The sequence below is a fragment of the Eublepharis macularius genome, chromosome 13 (genome assembly GCF_028583425.1).
Source record: "Eublepharis macularius isolate TG4126 chromosome 13, MPM_Emac_v1.0, whole genome shotgun sequence".
NCBI classification, from domain to species: Eukaryota; Metazoa; Chordata; class Lepidosauria; order Squamata; family Eublepharidae; genus Eublepharis; species Eublepharis macularius.
The window spans coordinates 29387837-29404379 of record NC_072802.1 but is presented as its reverse complement, the minus strand read 5'-3'; the positions used below and the strand labels follow the sequence as shown (position 1 = coordinate 29404379).

The following is a 16543-nucleotide window of genomic DNA, read 5'->3' as shown; positions in this document are numbered from 1 at the left end:
TTGTGAGGATAAATGGAGGAGGGAAGCCACTTTGTGCCCCATTTGCAAGAGGCAGAGTATAAATGAAGTAAATCAATCAATAAAATATCCACCCTTAATGGCCCAGATGAGCCAGAAGTGGAAATATGTATACAGGTATTATAAGAGGAAATGAGAGTGTGTACAAAATCTCTTTAATAACCTGCTTTCCGTCTTTCATTCTGGCTTCCAGGGTCAAAATGTTTTTGGACTTGATATTATTGAGACACCTGAGGGAGACAAGTGGCCCCAGCTGATAGTCCAGCAGATTCTTGACAGGGAGCAGAAAGACACCTATGTGATGAAGATTAAAGTGGAAGATGGTGGAAACCCGCCAAGGTCTAGCACTGCCATTCTCCAAGTAACAGTCACCGATGTAAATGATAACCGCCCAGTGTTCAAGGAGAATGATATTGAAGTCAGCGTTCCTGAGAATGCCCCCATAGGTACATCTGTTTCTCAGCTCCATGCCACTGATGCTGATCTGGGATCAAATGCCCAGATCCACTTCTATTTCAGCAGCCAGATCTCCAGTTTGGCCAAAAGACTTTTTGCCATTGACAATGCCACTGGTCTTATCAGTATCAAGGAGCCCCTGGATCGGGAGGAATCCCCAGTACACAAGTTAACAGTCCTGGCAAGTGATGGCAGTTCAACACCCTCGAGAGCAACAGTGACAGTGAATGTCACTGACATTAATGATAATATCCCATCAATAGACACCAGGTACATTATCAATCCTGTGAATGGGACTGTGCTTTTGTCCGAGAAAGCTCCACTCAATACTAAAATTGCCCTGATTACGGTAATGGATAAGGATGCTGACCTCAATGGGAAAGTTACCTGTTTCACAGACCATGATGTACCATTCAGGTTAAAGCCTGTGTTCGATAATCAGTTTCTGCTGGAGACAGCCACGTTCCTAGACTACGAGGCCACAAGGGAATATGCTATTAAAATAGTGGCTTCTGATTCAGGGAAACCACCCCTGAACCAGTCTGCAATGCTCCTCATCAAAATTAAGGATGAAAATGACAATGCCCCAGTGTTCACACAACCCATTATTGGACTCTCTATCCCTGAGAACAACGCTCCTGGAACCCAGCTGACCAAGATAAGTGCTACTGATGCAGACAGTGGACGCAATGCAGAGATAAGTTACATGTTGGGCTTGGACGCACCTCCCATTTTCAACCTGGACCGCCGTACTGGCATTCTGACTGCAGTGAGAAAACTGGATAGGGAAAAACAGGACAGGTATTCATTCACTGTGCTGGCTAAAGATAATGGCATGCCACCTTTGCAGACCAATGCCACTGTGACAGTTTCAGTCTTGGACCAAAATGACAACAGCCCTGCTTTCACACACAATGAGTATAATTTCTATGTACCAGAAAACCTACCCATGTATGGCACAGTTGGGCTCATCACTGTGACAGATGCAGACTCGGGGGAGAATGCAGCAGTGACCTTGTCTATATTAAATGGCAAAGATAATTTCATTATTGATCCCCTCACTGGAGTCATAAGACCCAATATTACCTTTGACAGAGAGCAGCAAGGGTCTTACACTTTTCAGGTGAAGGCTGTGGATGGAGGAAGGTTACAACGTTCGTCAACTGCCAAAGTTACCATCAATGTCGTTGATGTTAATGACAACAGACCTGTGTTTGTCATCCCTTCATCTAACTACTCGTATGATTTAGTTCCAATGTCCACTAGCCCAGGCTCTGTAGTGACTAAAGTGTTTGCCATTGACAATGATACGGGGATGAATGCGGAGCTTCGATATAGCATTATAGGTGGGAACTCAAGGGGCTTGTTTATGATCGATCAGTTAACAGGCAATGTTACTTTGAAAGAGAAAGTCATTTCATCAGATCATGGTTTGCACAGGCTGGTTATCAAAGTCAATGATTTAGGACAGCCCGAGTCTCTGTACACTATAGCCTTGGTGCATTTATTCGTGAATGAAACTGTCACCAATGGATCTTACGTCCAAGAATTAGTACGCAGAAATATGGAAACACCAGTTGGCCAAAACGTTGGGGATGGTGAGATAACCCCACAGACCAATGATTATGTCAAGATCATCATTGCTATCATTGCAGGTACCATGACGGTAATCCTAGTCATTTTTGTGACTGCTCTGGTACGATGCCGTCAAACACCCCGGCACAAGGTAGTCCAGAAAAGCAAGCAGAGTGGCGAGTGGGTGTCTCCAAATCAGGAAAACCGTCAGATCAAGAAAAAGAAGAAGAAGAAGAAACGCTCGCCCAAAAGTCTTCTTCTTAACTTTGTAACAATCGAAGAATCTAAGCCTGATGATCCTGGCCATGAGCACATCAATGGCACTTTGGACATTCCTGTAGAGTTAGAAGAACAGACTATGGGAAAATACAACTGGGCCACCACACCAACAACCTTTAAGCCTGACAGCCCAGATTTAGCAAAGCACTACAAGTCTGCCTCACCGCAGCCCACCTTCCAAATTAAACCTGAGACTCCAGTGCCCCCGAAGAAGCACCATGTCATTCAGGAACTGCCTCTGGATAACACCTTTGTGGTGGGCTGTGATTCACTCTCTAAGTGCTCCTCCAGTAGCTCGGACCCTTACAGTGTCTCCGAATGCAGCTGTCAGGGAGGATTCAAGACTCCAGGCTCTATCCACACCAGACAGGTAATAACAAGTTTCACTTCGAACCTCTTCCTTTGCTCCCCTCTACCTTTTTTACTTTATCCTCACCCTTTCATTCCACTGTGTCTCCAGATTAAAAACAAAAATCCTGAATGTTCATGCTTGGCTGGAGCACTGAGAAGTAAACAGTTTGTGATTCATCAATACTAAAAGGACGAGAATGAGAATGAAGTGACTCTTGGCTGCGAGGAAATGTTGATTGCTGAACGAGCATATTAGGGGGTGATTCCTGTCTGCAGATGGCAGTGTGGCACTTCTCGCTTCATGGAGTCCATGTAGCAGATTTGGAGAACAAAGGGAGGTTACAGGCCTGTCCTCGCTAGCTAGCATCGCATGCTCGGGAATCTAAGTAATCTAGGCCAGGTGGAAAGCAATAAAGCTTTGTAGGATCTGATAAGTGGTTCTTAATGCTAATGGAGTCTGGAATTGCAGACTTCATTTGTTCAGTGCTATATACCTCAAGGTCTCTGAGAAACATGCAAGATTCTCGCCTCACCCCCCACCCCATCCTGCCCTTACAAGGGATTGAGTGCCATTTTCCAAGGTAGAAATATACCGTGCTATATAGGTTCCTAAAAGCTGGGCGCCTGACACAATTGACAACATAAAACAGCACTGAAGCACAGTATATATATACACACACATATATATATATATGAGGCATTGCAAGTACTGTACAGCCTTTACTGGTAAACTCACTGTAGATTGAGCTTCCCATTCTGTTTGTGCCAGAATGAATAGAGAATGGCTAAAACACGGCTGGAACTAATACCTAAAGCTGAAAATACAATAATAATGTCAAGTTTTATTTTTTAACTTGTGAAAGATAATGGGAGGGGCAGGCCTCTTAATTTTGTTTGCGATTCTGAAGAGATCATAGAATCATAGAGTTGGAAGGGGTCATACAGACGATCTAGTTCAACCCCCTGCCCATTGCAGGATCAACCTAAAGCATCTCTGACAAATATTCATCCTGCCTCTTCTTGAAAACTGTCAGTGATATTTTATTTCAGTGGAAACAAGCACCTTGTCTCAGTGTTTGTATGATTATTTCTATGCCTCTAAGGGAGCCAGAACAAAGACACTTGCTTTGAATGAAGCAAATTGTCACCTGTTGCAGCACCAAAGGCAAACACCATTTCCCTTCAACAGAGCAGATATATATCATCTTCAGTTAGGGTAAGGCGATTTGTCCCATTACCAAAGTAGTTGAGGGAGCTAAAAAATACATCTTAACTTTGGGCATACCTTTTATGGGTGTTGAAAGAGGAGTGTGGCTTTGTTGTCCCTTTGTCTAAAACAGTTTAGCTAGTAACTAGAATCCCTGTAAGAGATGACAGAGATGTTGAGTGCAAAAGTGTTGTTTCAAGTTGACTGTTTTTGTCAGCCATTGTGTGTGAGGAGAGACAGATGAATAATGTTTTTTATATGCAAATATTTCAATACAGTCCTTTGAAGAACACTTATCTTGCAGATAGGTTTTGATAGAAATTATAGAGTGCAAGGATATTGGTTATCTTCTAATTGGAGGAAACTTTTTCACATGAAATCAGGCTCAGAGCCAAGCAAAACTGGAAAAAATACGTAAAGAAACTATATGGAGTATTCAGGTTCCCCCACTGTTTGCTCAGTAAGACCCATTCTAGACATTACGCAGAATGAAAGAGTAGACAGAAGGTCATGCCAGAAAAGATGGCTGGAGAGCAGTAATGGATCTTCCTAGTGATTTTTGAAAAGCATTATCAGTCACACCAAGCTGCAACTTGGATGGGGATACATCGGAAAAGGAGAGAGGACTTAACCCTTCCATCCTCATAGGGTTTTTCTAATAAAATCCTCCACCACCCACATACTGTTGTTAGCCCTTTTAAAAAGGGGAGGGAGTGGCACTCATCCCCCCCCCTCTTATGAGGGCTAACTAATAGTGCAGGGAACGGTTTTGATTACTGAAATTTCATGAGGTAGAGATGGTTAACCATGCCCCCCCCCCAGTGAAGCTTCAATGTGATTTGGGGCACTGTATGGGAGTAACTTAGGTTTAAAAGGTCCTCTCATGGAGATCCCATTTTTCCAGCTGCATTGTGGGCCAAGCCCTGAGTCTGTGGCAGAAGAATTCTGAATATAACGTTTCACACCACAGATGCCATGTTTTTAAATTGCTGTCTAGATAAAGAGCTAGCTTTATGTAGTAGATGGACATATTGGGGAGAAAGGTTGATCACAGCCCTCTCCCTATAGAGCTAGTGTGTTCATGCAAGAAGTTTTCCTTGTGTGGAGGAGCATTAAAATATGACCCTCAGAAACCTGCAATCTAAAATAGTGAAGTCCATAAGATTGCCATAATACTGCCATCTGATTCTGCATATTGTATACGCAGCAACGTGAGGTGGTAGAATTAATTGCACCATTTCAGATTGCAAACATGGGTTATGTTTCTTTAAGAGGTGCGAACAGAAAACACCTTCTCTCCAAGTGAAGGGAAAAACAAAACAGAACTATGTAGCATACCAAGGAGACAGGTTGTAGCCCAGCCCATTCCTTGCTGTCCTTGTTCCTACTTTCAGTCAGTTTTTACCAAGGAGTAGTCTGAAGTGGCAAAAACTATGAACACCTAGTTTAAAGTGGAAAAAATACATGATCTTACCATTTCATTAGAGTTGCCGTTCCCCTGCCCGGGGCAGGGAATCCCCTGCTCCTACCTTCGTCCCCTGCCCCCACTTACTTGGCCAGTGGGGGTCCCATCCCTCAGGGCACTTCCCTTGGACAGTGAAGTGTGCCCCCAGGCAGCGCGGCATGCTCCCGTGCCCACAGCGGCCCGATTCGCACTCTGCAGCGGGCCTGTTTCGGGACGAATTGTGCCCTGCAGTGGGGTGATTCAGCCACTTGGGGCATTCAGCCATGGGTCAAAGGGTGTCCAGGCCACTCTTTGACCCACATGATGACATCACTTCCCAGAATTGACATCATCATGCCTGCCAGGAGCACACGTGCATATGAAAGGACACGACAGTGAGAAAGAGATAGGAGCCAGTGTCCCAATCTCCCGCCGGAGGAGTGAAGGGACTTGGCAAACCTACATCTCATTCAGGACCACCTCTGTATAAGATCACTCCCTAAGCTCACTTGGTTAAGGTAGACATCAGTTTTGCCTCCAGAATTTGTGGTGACTTTTGAAGACCTCCTCAGATTGGGTCCATCATCTTGCCACTTCCCTCTCATTCACACTCTCTCTTTGAGTCTAATCTACACTGTCACCCTTAGAGGTAGAGATCCCATTCCCCCAGTGGGGGTGGGGGATCTTCCAGTCTCAGACTCCACCACCTGCCACTGCTCACCTGGCTGGTGGGAAGAAAGGTGCAGAGAATAGGCCCAGGAGCCCTGCAACATTCTCCCACACTCTCCAAAGGACTTCCTTGTTGTACTAGGAATTACATCATTCCTGGTGCAACAAGAAAGTGAAGGCTCCCCACCCCACTGTCCCACTGTTAACCCCCCCACCCCCCATCACCCATTTGGTTGCACAAAATTTTGCACAAGCAGAAAACCAAATGGGGATACAACAACATTGATAGTGCAAGTGACTCCTGCAGTCGTTTTCTTTTCTTTTCGGCTAGCACAATAATTCTAGTGCAAATGGAAATGTTGTGCTGGATCCAACCCAAAATCAAGCCCTGACATAAGTGAGATGATAGAAGTTTTTTTTAAAAAAACTGTTGTATGTGTTCCGCATGTGCATGAGGAAGGAAAATAGTAATAAATACTGCTTTGTCTTAAATAAGCCATTGCCTAACAGGCTCAAGAACATTCTGAAGTAGGATATAATGTTTTCCTTTATGATGTGCTATAGATCAGTGTGACCCTTCAGGCTTACAGATGCCCCCCAAACAAGCAGATTATTGTCAACCCATATATCCCATCTATTTGTCAGCTTGTAGTAATTTTGCAGGGCACACTGTTAGATGTGATATTGGAGAGCCATGATTAGATCACCAGTTTCTTTAAACAGCAGACAAAGTGTCTCTGTGTGTGCGCGCATGCATGCATGCATGTGTGTGTTCTAGATGGACCCCATAGCATGTCTTTCTTTCCTCCCCATGTCCTCCTCTTGCTGTAAATTGGCCTCTATGTTTTCCCCAGATTGACATTAGGAATAGGGAAAACCTCATGCAATGATGCAGTTGTGATCCAACATCCCCTCTCCTCACCTTTGCACATGATTACTGCTTAGAGAAATCCAATGAGAGATGCAGTTTCAGACCCAGCTTCTCATTTAGTTTAAACCTTGATGCAGTTTAGCCACTAGGACTCAAGGCAAACCTTTTTATGATATAGAAAGGGATTACATGGTTCTTTGAAGTCACTATTAGTAATATTTTATATCAATCTTTAGTATGGATATGACACCCTTTCTCCTCATCATTTGCTTGCATACCAAGTTGCTACAGCCTTCTCTGTGTGGGGAAACTGAATATGCAAAAGCCTCTGTGTGCCTGTACCAACTTCCAATGTCAATAGCTACTTACAGGTGCTCACAGCTGTAGAGCCCTCTTCCATTTTCCCTGTTGCTTTATGCTGGGAATGCATACCGGGAGGCCCGTTCCCACACCTTTCCCCCCTGCCGGCCAGGTGAGGGGTGGCAGGGGGAGGAAGCTAGGAGTGGGCTATCCTCCACCCCCACCAGGGGACCAGAAACATTAATCACAGCTCATGATTAACCTTGATCTTCTCTAGAGTGAATTGTTTCCTGGAGAATCCAGAAGAGTTCTTGATGATCGGAAGTTTGAGGGAACTTTAAGAGTATGGGCAAAGATTTGCAAGTTTCTTATTAATACATGAGATTGCTGAATCCATGTTGAATTCTGTTTTTTTTCTTAAGAAAATAATGTCTCTGAAGATGTGTCTCTAAAGCGCAATTCACACATGTAATCCAGTTGCTTGAGCTTCCTACTTGGTGGAAGTCACAGCTGACTGTGCTGGTACAAGATTGTACCCAGGGATGGTTGTGAGAGATTGTGGGGAAAGTCAGAACAGCCAATTTGCATGAGTGAACTGGGCCCTAGAGTTCTAATTTGTCCAGATCTTCATCTCTGTCTAGTTTACACTGGATATTCTTTAGGAAAATACAACATATAGAATGCTGTTCTTGCTATAATCAGGATTGAAACAGAGACTTTTGTGACTTTTGCTCCCACTGGTCCTCATTTATGTGGGTAATTTTGTCATATATGCTGAAAAAAAAACTGCTTTGAGCTATTCTTTAGTATTGTAGTTTATCTTATGGCCACCATTATTAAGTACCTAAGATAGGAGGAAGTTTTACCTTGATTCTCTGTTTTTACTTCAGTTTCTTCCTACGCTCCTTCTCTTATAACATTGCTTTCCATGGATCTTTTTTTTTTAATTCTGAGGGATAACAACAGTCTACAGAGTCATTCCTAAAGTAATGGTCTTATTATACAAGACATCTGATGTGAGTCAGCTTGGGAAACCCCAACCTGACTTGTGTTGGATGCATGACCAGCCATGGGCTACTCACCCTGCCATTTTTTAGTTGCCAAAAGGGTCAGGGTGGGAGGGAGGGGAGGCTGAAGCCCCACCACTCCAGGCTATGGAATAGAATGGGTGCAGAAAGTACTTTAAAAGGTGAGTCTTCTTTGGTCACAGATCTGATACAAGTAACATTGGGATTTTTCCTAACTTGACTTGTGTCAGACATCTTGTGTAACAAAATCCTAACAGCAAAACACTGTCTCAAGTCTTTGGGGTTGGAGATGTTGCCCGTCAAAATATTTGTTCACCTCTTTAACTTCAGTAGACTTTGTCAAGGGTTCCAAGCGTGCAGCAGAAATGTCCCAAGTGCATGACGTGTGTGGAAATGACACTTAGAATTGTCTTTTACAGTAATATAGATAAATAAAACTTTGAGCCTGTTATAATTTTTTGTGATAGGACCTGGTGGGATTGCATTCCCCCTCCCCCCACCATGGGCATGTCTAGACCACCATCCTATGTTGCTTTTTAAACCAGCTTGCCTGGTTTGTTTCAGTGATTCCTCGGAGTTGATGAGGGTATCAAACCCATTTTAAGACATTGCTGAACTACAGTCCCCATAGATGTCTAGGTAGGGATTATTAACACTGTTTACTTGTTTACTGATAAACATATACCTTTAATAGGGCAACTTGGGTGGATCAGTATTCTGTTGGGGGGAGGGGTGCTAAGAAAATCCTAAAATGGTAGCATGCCAACTGTTGTCATGGCTATTTTTTAAATCTGAATTGCCCAGGTGTCCAAGTTGTCATTTCCCTTTCCCCGGCAATATTAACTATTTAAAAAAAGATAGTGTGGTTGATGGGATGATGAAGGCAAGGGCTTTTCTCATGCTGTTTCTCTGTTTGCCAGCTCTGAACGTCTTCGCATCAGCTGTTAAGTACTGAAGTCGTACACAATGATGTTAAGCCAGCAAACATGAAAATATGGAAATAGCACGAGAAAGCCCTTTGTCCTCTCTCCCTGATTGCCGGAAGAATTTTATCGTCTGATCTCCAGAGGGGTTTTCGAATGGCGGTGAACTGTTCAAGCTGCCCTACAGAAAGGTATCCAGGGCAAGAACTTTGCACAGAAAAAGAAAGAAAGATGACAAAGAGAGACTTTAGTGCATTGTGCTATAGCTGTTCTACAATGTAGTTTTGCTAAGACAAAATAAGTGATATTAACCATCACTCAGTGTGAATGGTGGTAACTATAAATCTTTTAATCTTTTAAGTTGCTAGTAACCACTTTGTCCTTCATGGACTTGTGCCCTTATTTATTTATGTTCAAACATCTGTTGTCCTTCCCTCCCCTTATACTGAAAAAGGAGCAATAACTTTTATGCATACGTATTTGAAAAAGACAAATGTAAAGTTCTTTATACTCCTTGCATTTTTTCAGTAGAATGCATTGCCTTATGTGCTCCACAAAGAGAAATCACTGTTGTTTTTAGCTATTTCTGTAAGGCAGAGGTGTTGTTATGAAGGATAGCTAGATATGGGCATTTGACGGTGGTTTCTTGATCTGAAAGTGTTGGTACAGCTTTGTTCACATGCTTAGCAGGCTGGTGATCCTCTTTACATGATGGGGAGGATTGGGGTACATGATATATAAGCAGAGACTCAATTCTCATGATTTCCCCCTTCCAATAAAGAGAGAGAACGATAGAAGGGAGGGATGGAGGTCCTACAAGCCAAGCTTAAGTGGAACACCCACCTCCGATGTTATGTGTATGTAAGAGGGAAGAAGTATCTGCACACACTAATGGTAATGAATGATCTCCAGCCTCCTAAATGTATGACTCTGGCCAGAGGAAGAACCTGGCTCCTATTTTTCATATCCATATGTATGTATTTGTAGCAGTGCTCTGTCTTTACTTTTATTGCAAGCAATTCCTTAAGCTTTCCAAGGAAATGTTTCATTATATTATGTTTAGTATTTTTATAAAGACCTACATAGGCACAATTTGCATTTTTTTTTCCAAATTCTTATACAAAATGCCTTGCATTTAGTGTGATAAACTGGCAAATGAGTATTTAAAAAAAATGACTATGCGTAGTGCAAATTAAAATAACTGCTGTCCAGGATTAAAATGGCTGCATTTTTAAACAACTTGACAAGATCACTTAATTTTCTGTTAATGTAAGATCTACTGTTTTCATCTTTCTTTGTTGCTTTCCATGTATTTAAAACATGTATTATGTACATCACTGTTGCATTAATGTGTTTTGTTTTATCCTCCTTTGGGTAATTATGCATAAAAGAATGTACACAATATGTAACAGTATTAACACTGAGTGCACAACGTAATGCGTGCAATCTCTATGGAACTCCACAGACACATGCCCTGTTGAGAAGTCAGAGGGCTCTACCAGGACACAGAAATGTTTCCATTGGTTCCTACTGGATTGTGCTCATTACTTTCTTCAAGAACAAAAAAGGAGTATAAAGAAACATGGATTTGTTTTCATCATTGTAAGAATGCTAACGTAAGGTTAGGCATCTTGGAGAGTGAAAGAGCACCTAACCTTCTCTGTGTGCCCAAATGCTCAAGGAGCTCCACACACAAGGCTCTTTTGCACATTAGCTTACATGTGTCAAAACATTCAGATGCACAGATGGCATGAGGTTCTACAATTTGTCTTGTGTTGTTTCATCCAGAAAGAGATGTCTAAGCTTCATATTCATCTGAAGCTCAGATTGATTTTTTTTTCCAGATGGGGCAGCATGCAGCAAAAGTTAAGTGCATGTCACGAACACATCTCTCAATTACCATTTATTCAGTGCGACAATACAGCCTATGTTAAGCACCTTTAAATCTCATTGATTTCAGAAGGAAAGTTCAGGCCTAATTAGATGAGGAAATGGAAGATTCATGAACACATCTTACACATTTGTTTTAAATTGAGAGCAGTAACGTGGGTGAAATCTTGGAAAGGATACTATTTCCACAGACCACACAACTCCCCTTTAAGCTGCTTTCTGCTCCATATAGTATTTACTTAAATGCAAGCCTAGGGTTTTGTTTGTTTATTTTCCTCAGGTATGCCATCAAAGAAAGAAAGAGAGAGGGGGAGAAAGAAAAGGTTGTCTTAAATTTGCATATAAGTTACAGTTATGTCCAATTTTTTTTTGGAAAAAAACCCTTTAAGTGTATAACATTTGAGGAGGAGGCACTCATCTTACATTCAGGGTTGTCTTCCTTTTGAGTAAATATGCTGTTTTATTTACATCTTGGGGAAAATGGCAGCTGTGGGGCGTGTGAGATTTACAGTGCAATTTTAGACAGAGCATAACTTGGTTAATTAGGATTGGATTCCTAGATCAGGAAAATGGTATCAGGAGTAGTGGCTAATATGTTCCTGGTAACCCAGCCCTGACCCAATTCCTTCCTCTCCCCCAGTATTATTTTAACTTAAACAAGTGACATGTATGTTCACAATTAGAGATGGGCACGAACGGGGAAAAAAACTGAACCATGTGGTTCGTGGTTCGTCAAATTTCACGAACCACAAACTTTCACAAGCTTTCACGATGCTGAACCTGGTTTGCGAAACTGTTTGTTTGGGTTGTGAAAACGTCACATCTGGGTCAGAAAATCATCACTCCCAACAGCTTCTAGGAGCTGCAGAAGGTCTGCAGGAAGTCCATCCCCTGTTGCCTAGGAAACTGAATGATTGGCACCAGGCTGCCTGCAGTGACGAACCAAAAAACGAACAAAACGAACCAGCCTAAAAGTTCGTGACGGTTCATCAGAAATGGGATCTGATGAATCGTGGTTCATCACGAACCACAAGCTGGCCTGGTTCATGCTTAATTTTGCTTTGTATTTCAGTTTGTGCCCATTTCTAGTCACAATTTTTCTGCCATTAATGTATTTCCTCTGGTTTGGGGCATGGGGTCAAATTCAGCAAGACCTGAAAATGCTTAATGCTGTCTGCATCATGTTCATTGTAACAAGCCAAAAAACTTCCAACAGATAAATGAATATGAAAATCATGGAGGGTATAAGAATTCCACATGTGCACTGGAGTTCCTGATTCTGAAGGTAGCATGGGATGTGGGTGACAAAAAGCTTTGCACTCTTTTTAAAAATCCTCCTCTGCACAGTACACTTAAATTTTATCTGAAAGTTTTTAAACACTTGTTGAGAACCCATCAACTAGGTTTCAAGAAAATCTCCCATGCTGTTCTATATCAGATGTAACCGTACTTCAAGCAGGCTTGCTGTGTCCCACTTTCTCATTTGTCAACCTGTAGATTGTCAACAAAGACTTTTGCCTAAAGTTCCCGTCACATATTTGCTGTCTGCCTCTATTGAAAGGAATTGTTCATTTGGCTCTCTGATCTGTAAACTATAATAAATCCTATTTATAACGGTGTATTGCAATTTTACCATATTCTACTGTGCATTTTCAGGTATGGCTATTGTTATTGCAGGGTGGTGATATTTAATTTCATACAAGAAATAGCTTCACAATCCACTCATGGAATCCACTCACACAATCCACCCCATGGAAATACATTTGGCCTTAGCAAATCTCTTTTCATACTTTTGATAATAATAATAATAATAATAATAACATTTGATTCATATACCACCCTTCAGGAAGACTTAACACCCACTCAGAGCAGTTCACAATGTATGTTATTATTATCCTCACAACAACAAACACCCTGTGAGATGGGTGGGACTGAGACAGCTCCTAGAAGCTGTGACTGACCCAAGGTTACTCAGTTGGCTGAAAGTGGAGGAGTGGGGAAATCAAACCATCTCTCCAGATTAGAGTCCCGCGCTCTTAATCACTACACCAAACTGCCGTCCTTCTTTTTGCAGTATTGATCATTGCAAGAATATATAATGTTAGTAAGAACACACAATACATGTTCTATGCAGCATGTGGAACCCAGGATTCTTAAGTCCTCTAAGTCAAACGATCTGTTTTTATTTATTCATGATATCACTAGGTGACATTTCAACCATATCAAAGCAATATACAAGAAAAAAAAATACATGGAAAAAATTCCCCAATCAGCCGTCTAACTGTTAATAACACAGCAACTGCAATAAAAGGGAAAGTGCCAGGAAACCACAGCTTCAAAGGTTATTGTATACAAAAAATATTCAAATTTCTCTGAAGTGTCTATGAACAAGATCAGGTGGATTTTAAAGACCATATGCCACATTTTCATGGCAGCCATGTAAAAGGTCCCATTCAAGGTTAGAGCAAGATTTGGGTCTAATAGCACCTTAAGACCAAGTAGGTATGAGCTTTTCAGAGTGAGATCTCCCTTCTCGAAAGCTCATACCCTGAAAATCTAGTTGTTCTTTAAAGTGCTATTATCTTGCTCTTCTACTACACACCAACACAGTGACCTGCCTGAAACCATTCAAAGTTGGCTTTGTAATGAGGCACAGTGAAGTGATAGTCACAGTCAATGGATTTGGGGAGGTGGCATTCTTTGTTGCCACCCCTGCCTTGTACACTCACTGTGGCCACTCTTACCCTGATTCAGGAGCTATGGTAACTAGTAGTCCTTCCCTTCTCAATCACCCACAGCATGCTCAACAGGACTTTCTGAGCTGAGTTCATCGGGCATACACAGCTTCTTGAACTGTATTTAAAGATGCTTGGAGAACAAAGAGGGAAAGGATGGCTGGTGGCTATGGTGGTGGCTGGTGGCCAGGGAGGACAGTCTGAGGCGTCACTAGATGTTGAGCCATTCCTGTGTGTCGAGGTCAGTCAAGTTTTCCTGCAGAATGGAATTTGGAACAAGACCATTTCCAAAGACTGTCAACTATAGAGTATTGAGAGGGCAGGTCCTGGGGACTAGTGAGGCCTCAGGTGGTCCAAGGGCTGGTAAAATAGGCTGGGGTAAGGGCTGTAGCCAGGAAAGGAAGCTCAAGTATGAGCCACAGTTCCTATGGCTGAAGGGGGACAGCCAAATACGATGGATCTGGAGTATTTGCACATGTACTAAATCCATAATCAAAGTGTCTGTAATAATCTTTTTCTGACTTTGACACTAAGCATGTCTTAGAGTCACGTCTAAGTATATCAATACACTTTGAGTGTGACCTGCCTTAGTATATATTAACAGTGTCTCATGCCACCAGTACTTACTCCTGTGTTGTGCTGCAAATGTGGTTCCTGATCTAGGGCTGCTGTATACCAAAAAAGAGCTCCATAAATTCAGTTAGGAGTAGAGATGGGCACGATCAAAAAAAAAATTGCCGATCCAGCTGATCGTGGATCGGTGCTGGTGACGATCCCGACTAAACGATCCACACCGATCATCTCCCGTTCCCGATCCGTGGATCGTGGATGCCAGAGTGGGGTGCGCTGCTATTCCCAGCTATGTGGGAAGGTGAGTGTTGGTGGCGGCCACCGGGCACAGGGAGATGGTGACAAGCCACCTCCCCACAGGGGGCAGGGGGTCTGGCCACTCACCAGCGGCACCCCCCATGTGCCCGCCCGCCAGGCCAAAAGGGAGTGTGCTGGTGAGAAAAGAACAGTGGGTGATGCCGGCGGCATCTGTGTTTGTGTTTGGCCTTCTGTGTTTGGCCGTCAGAACTGCCTATCAGGGTTTGCAGGGATGAGATTGGAGTGCCCATGGCTACAGAACACCCCCTTCCCCCTCCCTCCCCTGGGTGTCTTCTCCCAACTGGTGACTGCTTTGCTGCTCCGTGGTTGGAAGGAAGCCCTGCTGATCAAGGAAAGCTGGGCTTCCATTCGGGTTTCCAGGGCAACAGAAGGAGGGCAAACACAGCTCAGGCATCCCCCTGACTCCGTTGCCCCGGGAATAGGTTACTGGCGCCTGAGTGTCTGGCTTCCCGATCCGAGCACGATCCAGCCCTGATCCAGCCCCCCTCCTGATCGCTGGATCGTTGGCCGTGGCCGATCACGATCCGCTGAGTCACGATCGCATGATCGCCATTATCGTGGGGGTTTTTGGATCGTAATTCGGATCGAGCCCATCTCTAGTTAGGAGCATGAGAGCAGCCCTGTTCAATCAGACCAATGGCCTGCCTCATCCTCTTTCCCACAGTAGCTGACCAGTGGCCCAGAAGGCCCACAGCAAGGCACAGTTCTCTCCTCTTCCTCAGCTGCTGGCATTCAGAACAGGGTTACTCATCCATTGTGGTAATCCTTCCTCCAGTGCTCGGTCCAGCCTTGCTCTGATGCCCCGTAGTGGTACGAGTGGCCATTTAGACAACTGTTGCAAGTTCTGCTTCATGAATTGTCCTTCATGGTAGCCTCTTCTCCTGTCAAATATCACTGTGTAGTTAACCAATAGATGTACATTTTGTTCTCCTTTCTCTTCACCTCATTTCCTAATCCTAGAGATCCTGATCCTAATCTTCCCCTTTAAAGAGAAACATTCGAGTGTAGCTAATCCATGGTAGCTTGGATGGTGCTTGGAAGATTGTGTCTGTTTTCAAGACACACAGCTGGTTGTGAAAAAAAAATAGCTCTACACCATGGGGAGGAGAGCATATGGATTGTGCAGATTCCTTGATGGGAACTAAAGAGGCAAGAAAAGACATTTTATATGGATCTCTTATAGTGAGTTAGGTGCCTTTCCCAACTCTAGCCCAATATTACCAATTCTAACTACCAGGAGTTCTCCAACTTTTCCAGCAGACCTCTTTCCCAAATGCCCTGCTTTTTATCCATTAACTGGAAATTCTGGGAATTGAATTGGAGCCTTTATTCATGTAAAGCATATACTCTTCTACCCTGTGAAAAGCTGTTTCAATTTTCGAAGTTTTGATGCAGATATTCCCAAAGATTGGGGTTAAGGAAGTGGGAGCATAGAACAGAGCTAGAGGTTCTCCCAGCACACCTGTGGCCCCAACCAACCATTTGCTGAAATTTTGTTTCTTTCACAACTCTTGAGATGCCATATATTGAATGGAATTGTGTGTGACAGGGCCATGATACAAGTGTGTACCAGGCCCAGAGAAATTATATTTATGCTCTCTACAGCCTTGGTCATTAGCTTCTTCTCTTGTATTATCTCATTCCACTCTGAGGTGGCCCGTTCTAATGATTTTTCTTGTTGTACTTACCATCTTCCATCAAAAGCCAAAGACGATGCTCCCCAATGTTACTCTGCTTCTTCTTTTCCTGCCATTGAGGTCTGGGTTATTTGTGAGCACATGTATTTCAAAGCTCAGTTCTGCCAACATACTTTCCAAAGCAGATTTATTGCTCACCTGAATTTGATGTGAGCTAATAGCACAGGTCAAACATGGCATCTAATCTGCAGCTTGTGTGAAAGCCAACTGCG

The 16543-nt window shown here is 43.1% G+C and overlaps 1 protein-coding gene across 1 annotated transcript in view; it reads left to right on the top strand.

The window, feature by feature from the left end:
- Positions 1–16543, top strand: part of PCDH11X (protocadherin 11 X-linked) — an 871923-nt gene that overhangs the window by 69714 nt on the left and 785666 nt on the right. Inside the window, exon 3 of the mRNA XM_054996791.1 lies at positions 212–2698. Coding sequence (XP_054852766.1) covers positions 212–2698 — 2487 coding nt within the window. The remainder of the gene's footprint in view (positions 1–211; positions 2699–16543) is intronic.